This window comes from Mus caroli, unplaced genomic scaffold (genome assembly GCF_978045245.1).
Source record: "Mus caroli unplaced genomic scaffold, Mus_caroli_1 scaffold_8, whole genome shotgun sequence".
Lineage (NCBI taxonomy): Eukaryota > Metazoa > Chordata > Mammalia > Rodentia > Muridae > Mus > Mus caroli.
The window spans coordinates 19,606,635-19,628,215 of record NW_028227263.1 but is presented as its reverse complement, the minus strand read 5'-3'; the positions used below and the strand labels follow the sequence as shown (position 1 = coordinate 19,628,215).

Genomic DNA, 21,581 nt, shown 5'->3' with positions numbered 1-21,581 from the left:
CTTCCCTTTCCACTGACTGCTACCTGTCCGTCCTTTCCATTTCCACTCAGCTGTCCTAGGTCCCAGGTAGTCTTCCTAACAGCTTAGTTTTACCTCCACATGGTCCATCTACTACAACTCCAACGCATGGGACTTGATCCTTTGTGCACCCAGCCAGAGCCTGGAATGCCACATCACAACAGACAATCATAAAAATTCCTGAAGGCCAGGTGTGCTGGTACAAGCCTTTAATCCCAGGACTTGGGAGGCAAAAGGAATGTGGGTCTCTGAGTTTGAAGCCATCCTAGTCTACACAGTAAATTCCATGCAGGATAGAGCTACATAGTGAGACTCTGTCTAAAAGCAAACAAACAAAAGAACTGTCCCCTCCAAATACTTGTTATAGCATGGATAAACATAGAGAATCCTGTTAAGTGAAGAAAGCCATACATAAAAGATCATATGACATGATATGATATATATGATATGATAATAAAACTATATGAAAGGCTCAAAACAGACAAATCCCTATGGACAAAACGTAGATTAGTGGTTGCCAGGGACTGGAGGAGAGAAGAACTGTGACCTCTTGTGGACTCAGGGTTGCTTTCTGAGGTGATAAAAAATGTTTTGGAATTAAAGGTAGCTGCAAGACTTTCAAAAGCACTTAAGCCCCTGAACAGCCACAGTTTAAAGTGGGCATGTACAGCTCCTGTCCTAGACCTGTTCTCAGAATGTCTTATATGTTTTTAAAGGCATAAAATGCAGGGCAAGTGCACAAGACATGTCCCTGACTATATAAACTTAATGTCCAGTTGACATCAGTTCAGTGTGCTCTGAATGAATAGATGCTCTAAGACTTAAGTTTCCACCTGGGATTAAGAGAAGAAATGGGGGAGCGTGCATGCGTGTACGTGTGTGTACGTGTACGTGTGTGTGTGTGTGTGTGTCACACAACAAGTTCACCACCAGCAACCATTCTTTTAACCAATTTTTTAAAGGACTCACCAGATGCCAATTCCTAAAACAGACACACAAAAGGAGAAATAGAAACAGGTCCTGCATATCTAAATAGTAAAGGAACACCATGGAGTAAGTCATGTCTTCCCACTACAGACTTAAGAAGTAGTGGCTTCCAGGCACCTCAAGAGCCTCGTAGCTGAGCAAAAGAGACAAAGGCTGGGTTGAGGGTTCCCAGGCTTGGGGGTTGGAGGAGAACCAAGAGATTGAAAAAAGTGAAAGAAGAAAAAAAGACACCATGAGTCAAGGAGTCAAGAAAGCATGGCCCTGGGGGCTGGCCAATTGGAATTAAGAGAAGTCCAGATAATAACACACAATAATAACTCAGAGTTATCAATTAAAAAGTTATTTGAATAACATTGAGGGTAGATCTGCCCTGTTCTTATGTTGTTTAAGGCTTATGGTAAATAATAACAGTTGTATGTCTTTTATCCAGGAACTAAAGGATCAAAGGTGGGGTAGAGACATGGAGTTGGGATAAAATAATTTCTACAACACATTCCAGTCTTTGGGGATGTTCTTGCTACCTTCCTGCCTCACTGTGTGATAGGCTTCTCCTCCTCCTTCCCCTTGCACACTGTCAGACTCTGATCAGATAACTGGGATGAAATACCACATACAACTACAACCCAGGGCAACGGGTAACACCAAGACTCATCTCACTATTCAACAGAGGAATTTTTTTTCATCTTGCTACTCCTACTTCTAATCTTAAATTCAAATTATGTTAAATAAAGAGCTTGCCACTTACCTACTTCAATTACACTATCAGCATAAGAATCACATTCCTACTACCTGGCCTATATATGTACCTCAGAGTGAGAACCAATTAAAAAAAGACTCTTAGAAAATAAACTTACAAATCTCCTCTGAGGTTTTACCATGCACTAGACTGTGGCCCTGAGTGCTAGAAACCAGAACTAAGTTCTTCCCACATTTACACTGAGTCAATAGTACCTAGAAGGCCTGAGCTCTCTGCAGTGGATCTGTCCAGGTACCAGCAAGGCGCTCACTCACCTGTCAAGAGCCCAAGCACTGTCTGCACCTGGTCCAGCAGCAGCTTCCGCAACTCCTCCTTCCGAGCCACACTGAGGTCCTCACGTGGACAAGCTAGCTCTTCCGAAGTTGTCTTCAACATGATCAGTCCAAGGGGGGTTGTCACAGGAGACTGGATCAACTGACAGGAAAAAGCAAATTCTGAGCAGAATAGAACTAATGAGTTACAAAGAGGATTAGTAAAATTCAACTAAAAGTGAAGTGTTGAGCCTCGTATGAACAGACTACCTCAAGCAACACTTTTGAAAAATAATTCAGAGGATCATTTATGAGACTTTGCTTTACTAACCGTTCAAATTTTATTCTCAAGTTCTCATATTCTACCAGCAGGAACTTAAAAAGCAGCTGGAAACAACCCTGTCTTTATACAAACAGGACAAATTTTGTATAAATCTAAATTCCCAGCCAAGTTTTGGTTATTTGAAGAGATATTCATACTGAATTACAGACAATTCTGTCATAGGCAAACCGCATGTACCTTTAAAAGACATACTGGTCTTTTATGATTACACTAGACATGAAAAATTCCTATCTTTCTAGTAGGTTTCCTGTGGTTTCTCCATGTTTAGATGTAGTTAAGACACATAACAACTTAACATAGTGTTGCAACTACCTGTAGTATTCAGTGATACCTGGTCAGTAGTGGAGGAACAACAAGCTACACCATACAGCCTAGGTACAGAATAGGTTCTATCTACCACGCAGGTGTGTGCAAGCATACTCTATGGTAGTCATCTAACTGCACTTTTCACAACATCCCCCTGTCACGGACACCATGGTGATACGCATGGCAGTAATACAAATATTTTACATACTAGTGATAATGACAGTCTATCTTTTTGTGCTATCTTTTCAACATTCACATTAAATCAACTTCATAGTTCTACATCTTAACATTTTTGACCTAGCATGTTTCAAGAAAGTTTAGAATTAAACATGAGGCAAGCCTAGGTGTGGCATAACAAGTAGCATAACAAACTTGTTATCCCAGCAGTCAGAGGTCAAGGCAGACAAATCAAGAATTTAAGGAAAGACAGCTAGCCGGGTGTGGTGGTGCACGCCTTTAATCCCAGCACTTGGGAGGCAGAGGCAGTCGGATTTCTCTACACAGAGAAACCCTGTCTCGAGAAAAAAAAAAAAAAAAAAAAGGAAGAGACAACACAGTAACTGTAGGCAGAGGTGCTACCAAGGCTGACAACCCAAGTTTGATCACTGGGACCCAGCTGGTAGAAGCAAACAACTGACTCTTTTTAAGTTTCCCTCTGACTTCCACATACATGTTAAGATATCCACCATTCCCTTGCCAAAAAAGACAATATAATTTTTTTTAAAAAAGTTTAAGGGCAACATAGACCACATAGTGGTCTCAAAATTTTTAATTAAAAAGGAAAATCAAAGAAACGTGGCAGAACAACACATCTGTGGTAAGCAACTACCATGGTCATAAGTTTTAGAAACTTTTTAAGTAGCCCAAGCTATTCTAGTACTTGTGGCCATCCTCCTGCTTCAGCCCCTTCAGATGCTGGTATTATAGACATGCCTGGCTATAGTTAGTTTTGCAAATACTCATGTAATAAATGGAGTAACTACTTCTATCCCCTGTAATACTGTCTCCAGCAAGAGATGGAGAAGGAACACTTTCTAAAGCATGACACTACTTATAGCATCCTATCTGTTTTTAAAAAATTCAACAATATCATTAAAAGTGAGCAGTTACTTTTTCAAAGGTGGACAAGCATTTGCCACAATTAAAAGCAAACCATTTTCAGAATACCTAAACCTTTCTTCAAGCATGTGCAACTTTAAATGTGGCTCTTCCTTGCTGTGTTTTCCCTGCACTACACGACGTTTCTAAGCTTCAGGAAAGAGATCACTTAGGAATCATATCAAGACAAATCACATACTCTTTACTTCCACCAACACAAGGTACACTATGCTTTCCCCAGAAAGTTAGCTCTCTTCCCATCATAGACTACAGAAATGTCTATCCATCCCTGAAGAGTAAGAAAAACAACCAGAGGATAACAAGATGGCTCAGTCAGTTTTTGGTTTTTGGTGTTTGTTTGTTTGTTTGTTTGTTTGTTTTTTAAAAAGCACTTGCCACACAAGACAGATGACCTAGACAAAGTTCAAAACTCACAATGGAAGTTAAGCTGCCACAACAGGGCCTAAACACTGCTGTGTGCCCATACATATTCCATCTCCCCTCCTTCCCTCTTTTCCTCTCACATTCAAATCATGTTTTAAATTCAGTAATGGAATTCAAGGGCAATTCCATTATACTCAGAAGCAACCCAAGAAAGCCAGTAGTTGACTATAATCTCAGCAATCTGCAGGTGGGAATTCACAAGTCTACCCAAGAACCAATCAGGAAAGAAAAGGGGAAAGAGAAAGGGAAAAATGAAGGAGGGAGGAAGGAGAGGAAGGAGGGAGGGGAGCTGCTCTCTATAAAAACAACCTCTCTTGAAAGTTAAAACTTCTAAGAACACCCTCCACATTTTCTCCATTCTATACAAAATTTTATTATTTCTAACACATTCAAATAATGTCTGCCTTGGTATAATTTTTGGCTAAAATAAACTAGGAGAGACCCACTTTAAGGCTCTCTGTGTGGATTATTTCTGGGATGTCAACAATACCCTGAGACTTTTTTTTTCCTTCCTTGTACCTTTTTCTTTTCTGTCTCTATTTTCAACTGAGCACTTACTTTTCTAAAGGGGAGGTTAAGTGTGTGTGTGTGTGTGTGTGTGTGTGTGTGTGTGTGTGTGTGAGAGAGAGAGAGAGAGAGAGAGAATATTTTGCCTATGTGTTGTTTTGTTTTGTTTTGTTTTCCAAGACAGGGTTTTCTCTGTGTAGCCCTGGCTGGCCTGAAACTCAGAAACGCTCCTGCCTCTACCTCCCGAGTGCTGAGTGGGATCAAAGGCGTGGCCACCACTGCCCAGCTCCTGACTATGTCTATGCACTGCATACACCTAGTGTCCTTTCAGATTAGAACAAGGAATCAAATCTTCTGAAACTAGAGTTATAGATGGTGATGAGCCAACACATGGACGCTGGCAACAAGTCCTCTTATCCACTGGCCATCTCCCCAGCTCCTAAGCACTTAAATCTGTCAGGGGTGAACAACCTATTCTGCCAAATGATCTACTTGGCCACATTCACTTTCTTCAAGGTTTGTGTGTGTGTGGTACATGTGTGTGTTATGTGGTTATGTGTGCCCACCTATATGAATTTATATGCACAAGTGTCCAAGTGCCTGCTGAGGCCTGTGATAATACTGGAAACTGAATGAACCTTGTTCTCCTATAAGTGCTTTTAAGAGCCATCCATGTCCACCTCTCCAAGTCAGATACTCACTTTCCTTTAGATACGAAATGCCTCTGTGCTCCTCACATATGGTCAGATCCTCTACAATATAGAAAATCCATCTTAAATCTCCTTTCTTTATTCAAAGGAAAGAAACCACAGGTAAGAAATTCAGTGAAAAAAGAAAGCCATCACTAGGAACGGTGGCACACACCTAGACCATTAGCACTAGGAAAGCAGAGGCAGCACCAAGATCATAAATTTGAGGTCAGTCTGGACTATACAGCAAGACTCTGTCTCCAAAAAACAAACAAACAATCCAACAAGAGCTAGAGCTCAACAGTAGACAGTTTGCCTAGCACTGTAGTTAGCAAGGAAGGGATTCATTCTTCCTGACCTTTTTTCTTTTTTTGGTAGTGCTAGAGACTGAACACGTAGGACATAAGACATTATAAAGTCACTCTTGCTAGGTGTGGTAGCACATTCCTTGTACCCCAGCACTCTGCAGGCAGAGACAGGCTGATCTCCATGAGTTCAAATCATGGTTCTCAACCAACAGGTCGAAACCCCTTTTCATAGGCGTTGCCTAAGCCCATCAGGAAACAGATGTTTTTACATTATGATTTATAACAGTAGCAAAATCACAGTTCTAAATTAGCAACAAGAATAATTTTTGGTTGGGGATCACAACCAAATGAAGAACTGTATTAAAGGGTCACAGCATTGAGAAGGTTGAGACCACTGGTTTAAGGCCAGTTTAAGGTCTACATAGAGAATTCCAAACAAACCAGGGCCACATGAGACCCTGTTTCAAATAAAAATAAAAAAGGAAGTAAGTCATCTCTGCTTTCCTTGACTGTGGCTGGTTCCCTGGCTTCAGGAAAAAGGAGGGAGCTAGCAAGAGGACAAAACCAAGAGAACATGTGGCCCTTGCAGCTCACACAGGGACAGAGCCCATCCAGGCTAGCCTAGTCTGCTCCAACTCTTACATGATCACATCTGACGGAAATGCTTACAGCTGCAGTGAAACTAACCTGTGCCAGTCCAGAAGACTGAGATGGAGGAGTTGGTACCAAAGCCCCAGACATCACCCTACTCCTGGCCTTGCTCTTGTCATCTGATACCTCTTTGAGCTTTATGTGGCTATACCATCAGCTGCCCTCCTGAATGGTGAAGTAGCTTAGCTGTGAGGCACCGCTCCCTGACCAGTGGAAGCAGCCCAAGTAAATGGGGTGGAGCTTTTATCTTGGCAAAGAGAGCTCTCAGCAACCAGGTATGATGACGATTCCCACCACTGTTACAACTCAAGACTGGCCCATCTCCCCAGTCTTCTCAAGTGTACTCAGAAGCAATTTTACCTGTCTCCTTTTGTGCTAACATGGCCATCCCTGTGGCTAAACCCTGATTCTAAGGCATGGCCAAAGTTTGGAAGAGATACCCGATTTGGGATCACCCATTTTCCCAGGACTGGAAATACTACATGGCTCAACTTCCGTTCTACTGTTCCCTGGTCCAGTTGAATTTTAAGAAACAGATCATCTATCAGGTGGCCACCATCATTCTTCTTAGTTTCTCCCAGTTTGTCAACTCTGAGCAGTGACCCTTACCATCATGGGTTTCTCATGACCTGCCAGAGACAGCCAAAATGTTTTAATTACACAGCATGGAAAATCTCTAGTAACATCTTCTTCATCTTTGCCATTGTTTTCATCATCACCTGGCAGGCCTCCTTGCCCTCTGGCTCTTGCAACCACACCCTGGTATGCCCACTAGAGCTTGCTCACTCGGGCCTTTTCCATCAGTACCACCTCAACACCACAACAATGATGCCGACCTTCTGGGCCTACCTCTTTTTGCACATGGTCCACAAACTCATAAGAGCTAGTAGATGACAAACATACTAACAGAGAAGAAATAAAAAGCTCAGAGAAGAAGGCCACATCCTCAATAAAATCCTAAGAGTGGCTAGGGAGATGGCTCAGTGCCTTTCACTTTTATGGAGAAATGGCTCCATGTCCAAGAGCACTTACTGCTCATATAGAGGACCCAGTTCAGCTCCCAACACGCATATCAGATGCTCCTAACTGCCTAACCCCAGTTCCAGAAGATGCCACACCCAAGGGCATCTGCATTCACACAGTCTCTCACAGATACATGCAAATACACACCAATAAAAATAGTAAGTTTTTAAAGAGTATATTGCTCTTCCAGAGAACCTGAGCTCAATTCCCAGCACCCACATTAGTGGCTCACCACCACCTATACCTCCAGATCCAGGGGATACAACACTCTCTCTCTTCTGGCCTCAGAGGGCACATGTGCACACACTAAAAAATCTTTTTAAAAATCATCATAAGACTGTTAAGAGTGGTAGGTGAGCCGGGCGTGGTGGCGCACGCCTTTAATCCCAGCACTCGGGAGGCAGAGGCAGGCGGATTTCTGAGTTCGAGGCTAGCCTGGTCTACAAAGTGAGTGCCAGGACAGCCAGGGCTACACAGAGAAACCCTGTCTCGAAAAACCAAAAAAAAAAAAAAAAAAGAGTGGTAGGTGGTAGTGCATGCCTTTACCCCAGCACTCAGGAGATGGAGGCAAGCAGACAGCTGTGAATTCAAGGCCAAACTAGTCTACAGAGAGTTCCAGGACAGCCAGGAATATAGAGAAACCCTGTCTCAAAAAACAAAACAGAATGACTGAGCCACTGTCCTAGCTACCGCCCACATTAATCTATAAAGTGCAAAAGCTAATCCACTTTCCCTATAGAGGACACCAGGCTCTGACGAAAGAGAAAGGGAGAGGACATTCGTTCCCTTCCCTTCATCATCCAGATGCCCTTAAGCTGGACTCTCAGCAGAAGCGAGTCTAGTTATAGCTTCTGCTAGCAGAGCTCTCCCACTCTCTGTGCTTCCTTTTTATTGCTTTTGAGAACCTTCCTCACTTCTGAGAGCTTAAGAGTTTAGACCTGGTTGTTTGCCTTTTAACTCCCTGACCTCTAACCAGGGTTGATCTTAGGCCTCATTCTGTCAAAGCTAGGACAAGGTTCCACCTTTCTAAGGTTCAAAGCTAGGACAAGGTTCCCAGCTGGGTTACAAGCCAAAGCCAAGCTGACTTTAACTTCTTCCTTCCTGAAGCTCAATGAATTAACTGAATGTGGCAGTGTGACCTTCCCACCTCCTCTAAAGCAAGGGCACTTCCTGGAGACTGCTGGACTGCCTCTGCAGCTGCTTTCCCAGCTGCCTTCTCGGGCCTCTTCTTTCCTGTCCGTTATTCTAGCTGCTTTAGGTGATTGGGAACTACTTCTAAACTGTACTCACTAAATATCTGGAGTTTCAGTTTCCAAGACACAATTGTAGCTAGCTAGTACCTAAGGAAACATTTCAGAGCAAATTTTACTGTTGACAGTTTTGGGTTTTTTGGTTTTGTTTTGTTTTGAAGCTAAAATATAGTAAAGGATAAAACATGAGAATGTGTCAGACAAGTAAGAATGGAGTGACTCACACACCTTTGAGTCCAGCATTGGGAAACAGAGACAGAAGCAGATAGATCTCTGTTACTTCCAGGCTAAATAGCACAGTGGTGAAATTCTGTCTCCAAGAGAGAATAAACTAAGGAACTAAAGTAGACTTTTTTTTTTAATTGTCCCCACATAATCCTTTACTTGAAAAAACTGGAGAAAACATTTAACTTTTCGTTTTTATTGTTCTTTTATCCAGAAAGGCAATTAATTAAATATATAATTAAAATTCTAAACACACTTAGCTTCTGCATCTGACTGAGCAGACAATAAGTACCTTTGAGCTGCAGATCAAATTTAGGTTTCTAGTAAACCATCCGTTTTATTCCATACCCTATTCAGGGAAGACGTAGCCACCCTTGTTTCTCAGTAATCTGGCCTTAGGTAAAATGTGTCCAAAGGTTTGGCTCAGCAGACTTCAGCAATCTGAGGAACAACCTTACAAAAGGGTGCGCTGACCCACAGACTACATGGTAGGGAGGGGCGTGGTCAGTCTCACCTTGTTACTTCCTTTCCCAATGTCCTAAAAAGGTATAAGAAACCTGCTGAGAGCTGGAGGCTGACCTAGATATAAGTAACACAACACAAACTGCAAATTCCCTACCAACTATCACAATATACTCTTGACTGCCAATGGATCAAAGTAGAACTGAGTCCAAAGAAACTTTAGATAGCTAACATACGACTGCCTGATGATGAAATTTACTCTAAAACCGGTTTGGTCCTGTTTATCAATCCCAAGAATTTCTGACAATTCTGAAACCACTAGAACCCTCCTTTCACCGCCATCATATCAGGAGCCAGGCTTTCCGAGGCCTGCTGAGCAGAACTAACGTCACAGGTGCTAAGGAAGTAACTAGGCTCACTCTTCCCCCACTCTGCAAAGCTACAGAACATAAAGACAGACAATGTATGAATCCAGCCTACAACACTTACTACTTACTGCAGCCCCAAGGACTAACTATAAAACCCCTCAAGTCAAGGGATATAATCACTCTGCGAACAATTTATAAGACAGTTCCCCCAGGTAGATCCTTACCTGTAAAATGTTAGTGAAAAAGTCATGGTAGAACATGGGCCAGTCTTGGCGTCCAATATCAACGATAACTTTGCAGAGTTTGTTCCGAATAAAGTAAGGTAAGGTTTTATGGTGAGCCAAGAGAAGTTTGGGCAAGCAGCTACGGATTTCCATCTTATCCTGAGATGGGACCCCAAGCCACATTTTATTGATTAGATTCTGAAAAACAAATACGTATCTTTTAAATTAATGAGCTATACACAAAATGAATGGTTTTCATTCTATAATTACCTATAACGTCACATACACACACATCTACCTACCTCTAACAGTTTAGGTCATTTAACAAATATTAAAATCTTAGGATAAGCCAACCATTGGACTGAGCACAGGGAACCCAATGGAGGAGTTACAGAAAGGACTGAAGGGGGTTTGCAACCCCATAGGAAGAACAGCAATACCAACCAACCAGGTCGCCCCTCCCCCCTCAGAGCTCCCAGGGACTAAACCACCAACCACAGAGTACACATGGGAGAGACCCATGGCTCCAGTCGCATATGTCGCAGAGGATGGCATTGTCTGGCATCAATAGGAGAGGCCCTTGGTCCTGTGAAGGCTCAATTCTCCAGTGTAAGAGAGTACCAGAGCAGTGAGGTGGGAGTGGGTAAGTAGGTGGAGGAGCACCCTCATAGAAGCAGGGAGAGGGAGGATGGGATGGGGGGGGGGGCGGTTTCAGAAGGGAAATCAGGAAAAGGGATAACATTTGAAATGTAAATACATAAAATATCCAATAAAAAAAAAAATCTGAGGACAAGCTGGACGGTGGTAGCACATGCCTTTAATCCCAACACTCAAAAGGCAGAGGCATGTGGAGCTCTGTGAGCTTAAGGCCAGCCTACTCTACAGAGCAAGTTCCAGGACAGGACAGGGCTATAGAGAGAAACTCTGTCTCAAAAAAAAAAAAAAAAAAAGAAAGAAAGAAAAGAAAAGAAAAGAAAAGAAAAGAAAAGAAAAGAAAAGAAAAGAAAAGAAAAAGAAAAAACAATTCTTAGGATAAAGCAATCTCATCTCTCCTATCTCTAGGAAGACATACTGAACAATTTAAGATACAGTAAGTTGTATGTATAAAACTTGCTATTATATCATTGTCTCCAACATGTCTTATTAGCCACCTGGCCACCATATAGTAACAGAAACAACTGTAATGTTCAAATATAAGTGAACAAGCCAGACATGACAGCACACATGTGTAATCCAATCACATGGGAGACTGAGGCTGGTGGGTGGTAAGTCTGAAGCCAGCCTGAGGTAATTACCAAGATACCACTCCCTATCCCATAAAGAACAAATGGGTTAATGAGTACTGCACTCACTTCTGAGACCGTAACAGAAAGGACAGTGGGAAAGAGGTTGATGTGACATGCCCAGCAGACAAAGCTTGGACGAGAGTTAGCATGAGTAGTTCCATGGCAGGAAGATGGTAGCAATACAAGTACTCCATCCAATGTGTCCAGCTATCTTTGTCTTTCAAATGACAAAGGAAAAAGGTAAGTCACCAAATATGACCTACCCAGCAGACAAGAAAAGTCAACCACCTTCCTCATCTTTTTGGAGTCACAGCTCAAAAGATGTCCCCAGACACAAGGTGCCACATGGGAGGGTCAACCTACTGCTTCTCAGTCATCTATACACTACAGTGAAAACCTGGTGCCAATAGTGTACAATTCCACTGTGGTTTTCAGGAATATAAAATGACACAACAACTTACCTCAAAAACCGTTAAGCTGTACATCATTACATAGTCATTCCTTGTGCTGGACAGAAAATATAAGCAGAATCTCCAAGCTCCTACTTGCTGGGCAAAGTTATTAAGAAGCTCCTCTGGAAAAGTTAAATAGCACAAAACAAGTCTATAAAAATATATGAAATTAATACAAAGACCAGACTGCCACCATTTGGAAAACATACCAACCTCCCCACATAATACAAATAGTTCAAAAACCAACCACAAAACCCACCTGAAGGGATTATGGGATACTCTTGACACTGGGGTGACCCAACACAGGCAATGGACCCTGCCATCAAGGTCGCTAGCTTTCCTAAAGATACCTTTTGAGAACAGACCATTGTTCAAGCTCTTATTTAAACTCTACGTGAGACAGCAATCCTTTCCAAAATGTAAAATGACACCAACTAGCCCCCACAGAGATAAGCAATACACACCATCATATTCTGTAATTCTTCAGGGACATCTACACTATTCACATGCCCATTGACGTGAAGGCTAGAGAAGCAAAAAGAGAAAACTAACATTCCAAGCAGCCATGTGGCAGCTGACAGCTATCTGTAGCTCCAGCTCCAGGGAATTGGACACCTTTTTTTGGCCTTCATGAGCACCAGGCACGAAAGTGGGTGCACAGATATATGTGAAAGCAAAACATTCACACACTCATAAAATAGAAATATTTTTTTACATTTCTTAATTTATGTATTTTTATTTCATGTGCATTGGTATTTTGCCTACTTATGTATCTGTGTGAGAGTGTCGGGTCCTCTAGAACAGGAATTACAGATAGTTGGACAATTGTGAGCTACCACGTGGGTGGGTGCTGGGAACTGAATCTGGGTCCTCTGGAAGAGCAGCCAGTGCTCTCAACCACGAGCCATCTCTACAGCCCCAATCAAAAATACAACACATACAAAATAAATAAGTAAAATTAAAAAGTAAAAACCCTAAGAGTTAGAAGAGCAGCCCAGACTATGTATCCAGTCAAACGAAAATGGCACTTTTTCTCTCAGGCCTGACAACATCAGCTAAAACTCAAAATTAGCAAGCATTAATTGCCTAGCTACCCACCATCGCCTGTGGGCACAATGCCTATTAACTACCTTGATACATGCACTAACTATGATCCCTGCCAGTAAGCCTGGCCAGTGCAAGGTCGCCATGACAACACTGCAGCTGACTCCTGTGCCAGCTCCCTGCAACCCTAAGTACAACTCGGCAGTCTCACTAAACATTATTCTACAGAAGGAGGGCTATGAAGACCTGGGTTCAATCCCCAATATTCACACGCAGCTCCTAACTTTCTACAACTCCAGTTCCAGGGAATCCTACACCCTCTTCTGACATCCTCCATGCACACACAGACGTACATTCAGACAAAACACTCATACATAAAATTGTTTTAAAAAATAAGTCTTGCCGGGCGTGGTGGCACATGCCTTTAAGCCCAGCACTTGGAAGGCAGAGGCAGGAGGATTTCTGAGTTTGAGGCCTACAAAGTGAGTTCCAGGACAGCCAGGGCTATACAGAGAAACCTTGTCTCAAAACAAACAAACAAACAAACAAACAAACAAAAAAGTCTTAAAAGATCTGTGAAAGATGATGGCATGTTCTGATAATTAAAAGTTTCTATGTGGGCTGGTGAGATGGCTCAGTGAGTAAGAGCACCGGACTGCTCTTCCGAAGGTCCAGAGTTCAAATCCCAGCAACCACATGGTGGCTCACAACCACCCGAAATGAGATCTGACGCCCTCTTCTAGAGTGTCTGAAGACAGCTACAGTGTACTCACATATAATAAATAAATAAATCTTTAAAAAAAAAAAGTTTCTATGTAACTCAGAGACACAAGAAAACCAGAGAATGTGAGTTATAGCTGGAAATGATATGCTGGGCTCAAGTCAGCTGATCCCTAAGCCTGATCCCAGCAACACCCTGGTCTATATTGTGCGCCCATTCCCCCACTGTTAAAACACAGCTGATCTCACAGCATCCCCACTCAAAAATTCTATTCCACTGAGCTATAGCCCTAGTCTGCATAAAAGTTTGACTCAGACATGAAAACCTTATACAAGGTTCACTTTCAATCCATTAATGCACAAATGTAAGCAAAGTTTGATGAGCAAATCAAAAGTTCAAAGAAAAACCAAAGGCATTTCTATTACAATGACAAAAGAGTTTGAAAGAATCAGAGTGGAAGATTATAGGCGACTAACACACAGCAAGATCTGTCTATTTCGGTAAAAATTGTATCTGGTATTTTCACTATAAATGTAAGCACATTAGTAGCATAAACCTGAAGAGGAGGTCACAATGGTGCAGGAGGATAATCAGGGTAATCAGAGAACCAGCATAGCAAGCAAGGTGCTCCTCCTCAGGCAGGCACTGCCTAGCTCCTAGCCCTTTGTCTAGACACATTCTATTTCTCTACAGTGTACTCCTCAGAAAAGAAAGGTATGTAGGGTACAGGCTATTGGGAGACCCAGCTATCAGATGACATGATGCTTCAAGGAAGGTAGCAAAAACAGGCTATAGCAAAGATCTCCTAGACACTTGAAAAGTCTCAACCCCATGGGGACTTTGGGTGGTACTTAGATTGGACCAGGAGGTTTAACTGGCTAACATGAGTCAAGCCAATGGAAACAGAAATGAGTCTTTAAGGTTCTGAGGCAAGGACAGACCTTAAGGAAAGGGAAGCAACAATACAGTGAGTACTGAGCAGTCTCTCTCACACACACAGAAGAAAGAATGTTCAAGAAAGGATTCAAAAGAGAAAGACTGCTTAAGCAGCACAGTGGATCATGTCTCTGAGGCAGGTGTGACACTTGAATAAATTATCTTCTTTCTAATGTGCTTGATTAACATTATTATGATACTGAATATAAAAATCAAAAAAGTAGGCCCCCAAGACAACAAGTACCTACACCTCCATGTTCTCTGTTGAAGAGCCTGTGTTCATGAAAACCACAGAATGGGGATGATGGTGGGGAAGAGAAGGAAGAGAACATGATTGAGAAGTCTCTGAGGTCGACCAGCTAGGGACTCATCAGACTCCACTGTGTCTCACTGTGACCACTCTGACACTTTCATAAATTGTTCTTATTCTGAAATTAATGGTTGTGGGCCTCTTTCAACAACACTATTGAGGTCAGGAACAAGCAGAGGCTTTTCCTCTTGACTGAAAGGCATGAAACCCAATCACTATGCTAGGTGTGCAAGTCTTACAAGCACTACCTGCCCAACATGAACCAGAGCAAAGCAGCCAAGAATTCAAGGGGCACATGTAGGTTTGACCAACCAAGGGTATCAATTCCTTCTTCCCCAAACTCCACTTACCTATCTCCCGCTTCCTTTCATTGGTTGTGCAGTCATGGAAAAATTCTGTCATCAGGCTTTCCAATGCCCTGAGGGAGGCTTCTTCAGATGCCTGGCAAAGGAATTTGAGAAAAATCAGTAACTGCTCTGCCCCTCAGTGCCTTCCAACTCCTGTCCACAACAAAAGTAATTTGCTTCCCAAAACATCTTGGTTCAACATTCTTCAAATGCATAATGCAAGCCAGAAAAATAGGAGAAATTTCCATCTGGCTTAGAAGCCAATGTTAGTATCTCCTACAAATACATGCCATGTAATTTTAATTATTTATGTTAAGGAAGAGAAAAATAAGTAATTCAAAATGTAATTATAGAGTGAAGCTGAAAGCAAATGAACAGTCCTGGCCTGGGCTGAAGAGGGAGAACAAACATCCTGGGAGGCCTACAGGCCCTCCAGAGAAAACCTGGGACCCCTTGCCTGAATAATTACCCAGATGTTAATACAGGCAAAGGTAAGCCACATGGCCTCTTGGGGTTTCTGAAGGTGCTTCAGGAGTCTTATTTACATTCAGCTTTCAATCTCACATGAACAGCCAGGAGATGAATGTGCATACAGCTAAGAACAAAGCTTAGGCAGGCACGAAAAGTTTAATCTCTGCTGCAGATCCACAAAGGACAGACTGAGAAGAGACAACAGTTAAGAGGGAGGCTCTTGAGCCAGGCATGGTAGTGCACATCTTTAATCCCAGAATTCCAGAGGCAGAGCAAGGTGGATCTCTTAATTTTAGGCCTACAGAGTAAGTTTCAGTATAGCCAAGGCTACACAGAGAAACCCTGTCTCAAAAAAAAAGAAAAAACCCAGCCCGAGGCTGTGAGTGCACCCCAGTTCCCTCTTGCACATGGATCTCCACTTCCTTTTCACTCAGCAAGAGAACAGCTGCTAAACCCCATGCAAAGTCTAATGCCATATTCCTGTGGTCTTAGAACTTAGAAGGCTGAAGCAAGAAGATGGCAAACAAGTTCTAGGCCAACCTAGACTGCAGACCAGATTTCATAAAACATTTTTAAGTAATAGTATCAGAAACCACTTCATACAGTTTGTGTGTAAAAAAGTTGAGCATCTACAAGCTATGTCTGAACCCTCATTGGCATTATCTACTTGAGAACTCCTGTTATTTTAGTTAGTTCTTAATTCTTTTCCTGTTTCCTTTCCCCAAATCTCCTTTACTAGCAGATAGCAGAGCCTTTTAAGACAACAGGATCACTTTTAAACCTGTTTCCTGCTGAACTCTGAGAAGTCTGGAAGCCTCCAGCCGGTCATTTACTACTGTGGAGACAGAAACTTCAGCCATCTCCCCTAATAAGCCAAATTACAAGAACAGCACCACACACACCACCAACACTGCCAGTCAAGGCTGTGCCTCCCATCCTGCCGGCACAGAAGGCTAAGGTACAACCCAAGAGGCTCCGTCAACTGTAAGGCAATGCCGCAATGAGCGTGGACATGCAGTAGAACCAGCAGAGGCATCGTCAGATGTTTCCCAAAAAGCACAGATCCAGGCTATTGACATTTGATCACTTCAATAATTCCAACACTACTGTGTTTCACAGGATATTACAAGGATCAAATATGGTGATCTATATACAAAACTGCAGGATAAACTAAGAAGGCAAGGATGGCTACCCTGATATTTACTTGGTCTTAGATACCAAATAAAAACAGGCAGGAGCATTGCAAAACAAACGTAGTCAGATCTCCTCCACTGTACTCATTCATGTCTGCAGAGGGTACCAAACAGAATCACTATTACTTCTCAGCAATATCAAAAAACAAATTGTGTTCATTTACAGTGGTTAAAAAAGGAGTCCCAGGGCTGCCGCTCTCTAACGCCAGCATCGCCTCATTTGCCAAACTCCAGCCAAACTCCAGCCGAAGGAGAAGGGGGGTTAGTAAGGAGGTGCCCATACCATTTCTCGTACAAAGCAGACTGCCCGAAAATCCACCGGTGGTAACGAACCCAGGAAACAACTGGCTACAAAAGCCGCTCGAACCGGGCGTGGTGGCGCACGCCTTTAATCCCAGCACTCGGGAGGCAGAGGCAGGCGGATTTCTGAGTTCGAGGCCAGCCTGGTCTACAGAGTGAGTTCCAGGACAGCCAGGGCTATACAGAGAAACCCTGTCTCAAAAAACCAAAAACCAAAAACCAAAAAAAAAAAAAAAAAAAAGCCGCTCGAAAGAGTGCGCCTTCTACTAGAGGGGTGAAGAAACCTTATCGTTACAGGCCTGGTACTGTGGCACTCCATGAAATCAGACACTATCAGAAGTCCACTAAACTTCTGATTCACAAGCTTCCCTTTCAGAGTCTGGTTCGAGAAATTGCTCAGGACTTCAAAACAGATCTGCACTTCCAGAGGGCAGCTATTGGTGCTTTGCAGGAGGCAAGTGAGGCCTATCTGGTTGGCCTTTTTGAAGATATCAATCTGTGTGCTAACCATGCCAAATGTGTAAAATTTATGCCAAAAGATATCCAGCTAGCACGCCACATATGTGGAGAAAGTGCTTAAGAGTCCACTATGAGGGAAAACATTTCATTCTCAAAACAAAAAAAAAAATTTGAGAAGCTAGAGAAAGTACCCAAGGAGCTGAAGGGATCTGCAACCCTATAGTTGGAACAACATGATGAACTAACCAGTACCCCGGAGCTCTTGTCTCTAGCTGCATATGTACCGAAAGATGGCCTAGTCGGCCATCAATGGAAAGAGAGGCCCATTGGACTTGCAAACTTTATATGCCCCAATATAGGGGAATGCCAGGGCCAAAAGAATGGGAATGGGTGGGTAGGGAAGTGGGGGGCGCTATGGGGGACTTTTGGGATAGCATTGGAAATGTAATTGAGGAAAATATGTAATAAAAAATATTAAAAATTTTAAAAAAAATTTGTTTTTCCTCTTCTTCCTGTTATCAGTAGCTCTGAATGTTAGATATTATTTCCATGGGGTCAAAGGTACCTAAGTATATGATTGCAAGTAGAAATATAGAAGACAGAATCAGATATTGGCAGTTTCTCTACATTTATTTGTGTCTGAATTTTTAATATAAATGCAAGATGTAAAGCATTAATGCAAGCAGAATGTTTCGGCGAACACATTTCAACAGCTCCACTTTATAACAATTATAAATAAACCTGTTAAAATTGTCTGGACAATGCCAGCATTTGGATTTTTCAAAAATAAGTAAATTTCTTATTGACGGCAACTAAATGGTGTTTGTAGCATTTTTATCATACGGTAGATTCCGCTCACTCACTATACTTTTCTGAGTTGTCCTACATGCAAGTACGTGTTTTTAATGTCGTCTGTCTTCTGTGCTGTTCCTGTAAGTTTGTTATTAAAATACATTAAACTATTAAAAATAAGAGTCCCAGAGTTCACCTGAGTAAACAATCAGAACAGATGTAGAAGACAAACAGGATACATTTGAGACCTGAAAACAGTTAAAGAATACTGGAGATCCCCAGCCTCTTCGGCAGGAAGGCCACAGAAACCTTTGCCAGCTGTTTCAAGCAAGTGGCAAAGCCAAATCCAGACTGGTGGGTTAACACACCACACAGCACTACACTCTCAAGTAATGAGACAAAGAACATAGAGGAAAGCCCCCACAACTCTAAGTTGGAACAGGAAGGGTCAGCATCTCAGGGTTCAGATCAATCTGCTAGCTTCACAACTTCTGCTGAGATTTCTGTTGCAGGTCTTGAAGACTAAAACTAAATGAGGGGCACTCACACTGGCTCAGCAGATAAAGGCCTTGACACCAAGCCTCCCAATCTGAGGAGAGAACAGACTCCCAAAAGGCAAGCATATAAGTATATGTTCACCTAAATAAACATACAAGCAAATGTATTAAAATAAATAAAACTCACTGAGACACATACACACAGAGATCAATCAGAGGGAAAAAAACATAAATTTAAGCCACAAAATGTGAAAAGTAAAACAACAGAGCGTCTACAGAACAAGCTCTACATAACAAGGTTACAGTTTCTTTCTATGGTTGGGACAAATAAAGCACTAAACATAAAGAAATAAGAGCAGCAAGCCCAACTGCTCATCAAAGGGCACAAGGAAGCTGCAGAATGGGAGAAAACACAGAATGGGAACCAGAATTCTCATCAGAGTACAAAGTAACTTAACAAAGAAAAGACAAGAGCCTTTGGACAAAGTTACTTATACAAGAAAGATCTAAATAAGTGTTCACCTCAGAGAAATACAAATTTAAAATGTTAGAGGCTACTACACAACCACCAGAATAGCAAAGTTCGACTCACTGGGCTGAAGACACAGCTCGAGCATTTAAGAATACTATCTGTTCAGTTCCTAGCACACACATGGCAGCTCACAACCATCTGTAACTCCAGTCCCAAGACAGCCAATGCCTTCTTCTGACCCTTTCAGACACCAGACATGCACATGGTGCAGACAAGCACACAGGCAAAACACCCACACACAGAAAAATAAGTATAAGACGACATGAATGAATGAGTCTGGCAGCAACAACAAAGGATCTCATAAACACAAGTGAACAAATGAAAGACGTCAAAACACACCCTTTCACTCTTTGTTTTACACACACACACACACACCTGGGGTAGGGTTTCTCTGTGTGACCCTGGTTGACTTGGAACTCTCTAGTAGACCAGGCTGGCCTCAGACTCAGAGATCCACATGCCTCTCTGCCTCTGCCTCCTGCATGCTGGAACTCAAGATATGTAACACTATGCCCAACATGTTTTATACTAAAAATTTAAACAAAACTGAGAATAACTTGTGTATGACAGTCAGAATGGTGGTTACTTTGGGGAAGAATTACCTTGGAACTCCAAGAATATTCTACTCTTGGTTTGAGTGTTACATGCCGTAACAGCTATAAACTGTCTAAGAAAATGTACATGTGCTTTGAGCTTTCAAACTGCATCTTCAAAATGTAGACCCTGAGTTTCAATGGTATTTTCATCAATTAGCACAACTACTCACTACAATGTAAAGAGAGACCTACAGTTTCCATGTGAGTCCCACTATTGTCTATATATCCAAAGCAACCACCACAGCAAAGTCATATATTGCTGTTTCATTTGCCTGTGCCTCCCCAAGGCTCACCTGGCTAACCCCAACAGAAAAAGGCACACACACTTAAAATCTTTGGGCAAAATGGGATGATGAATTATGTCTGTCCTAGAATCCTCTAGGAGAGCCATGCATATATCTAAGACAAACCTACATTTTCTGCAGCAGAAAAGTTAATGGGTACACAGCTGCCTGCCTAGATTTCTGCTGCTGTCTAATTTTGTTTCTGGATAAGCAGTTCAAAGACCTGTGCTTCTGACTCATTAAGGAACCAAAGCCAATCAAGGCTCAGAATCACCTCATCAAAGAAAACTTGAAAGGAAGAGAAAGGTCACAGACTCTGACATTTTCTTTGACTTTTTCCTATTTTCTATGGCTGGCTCCATTGAGCCTGCAGTTTCCCAGTGCTTTCTCACTTTGTGCCATCTTCCCTCACAATTTCCACTCCCTATTTTACTGCCTGTAAAATTAGCTTCTTTTAGCTGGTCACTTTGATACCAACTATTTTCCAACCCTGATGCAATCTGTTCTTCGTAGCCAAATAAACTCCCCTAAAGGCAGACATCTCAACCTCGGTTCTTCTAGATCTAGCTTTACATAGCCTTTAAATCTAGAATGACCTTGAGAAACTAAGTCATTTATTTGGCAAATAAGCTTGATACTCCTGAGATGTAAGGATAAATAAGACAGTTCCTGATTTGAAAGGATCAAAAGGGTCCTGAGGGTGCAGAGTAGAAGCTACAAATGAGAAAGTAGAGTCTGATGGTTACCACCCTACAGCAGTGCTTCAGTATGGACAGCCTCAGTGCCCAGAGCCAGGGATCTTGCACATGGGACCTGGGGAATGCAGAGACATCTGCAGGGGTAGGGGTAGACTTAAGGCTGTCTAGTTCCAAGGCTCCTGGAAAAGAACCATCGTGGCATTTGAATACTCATGGGGACTTCCACCTTGACCTGCTGCAGGAGAAAAAATTTACAGCTCAGCTTTCATTAAATTCCTCTCAAACATTATATATAGCCTGGACCCCTCTCTGTCTCCTTTTGTTTTTCCCCTTTGTCTTTGTCTTGTAATCAGTTCTGCACACTTCTACCCACACTACTAGGTAAAGAGTGTATCTTATGAAATCAGGTTCCCCCGGCTCTAATTCAAATACACCTGAACCTTGGCCAGATTTTTTTGTTTGTTTTTGTTTTTGTTTTTCCAGACAAGGTTTCTCTGTATAGCCCTGGCTGTCCTGGAACTCACTCTGAAGACCAGGCTGGCCTCAAACTCAGAAACCCCCTGCCTCTGCCTCCCAGGTGCTGGGATTAAAGGCGTGTGCCACCACTGCCCGGCTTGGCCACGTTTTTAACAGATAGCTTTGCCTCCTATGTAAAAATTTTAAGACACTGGATCCTTCTAAGGACTAGATGAGATCATTTACATAAAGCACATATAATAAGCACAATGCCAGCCATAAAGTAGGGACTCAAA

At 42.3% G+C, this 21,581-nt stretch overlaps 1 protein-coding gene across 3 annotated transcripts in view; it reads right to left on the bottom strand.

Moving 5' to 3' along the window:
- Xpo6 (exportin 6) overlaps positions 1 to 21,581 on the bottom strand; it is a 99,090-nt gene that overhangs the window by 57,628 nt on the left and 19,881 nt on the right. For all 3 annotated transcript variants that reach the window (XM_085841337.1, XM_021166261.3, XM_021166262.3), the window contains exons 2-5: positions 15,011 to 15,101; positions 11,659 to 11,771; positions 9,912 to 10,109; positions 2,017 to 2,176 (exon numbers count right to left, since the gene is read on the bottom strand). In XM_085841337.1, coding sequence (XP_085697463.1) covers positions 2,017 to 2,176; positions 9,912 to 10,109; positions 11,659 to 11,771; positions 15,011 to 15,101 — 562 coding nt within the window. The remainder of the gene's footprint in view (positions 1 to 2,016; positions 2,177 to 9,911; positions 10,110 to 11,658; positions 11,772 to 15,010; positions 15,102 to 21,581) is intronic.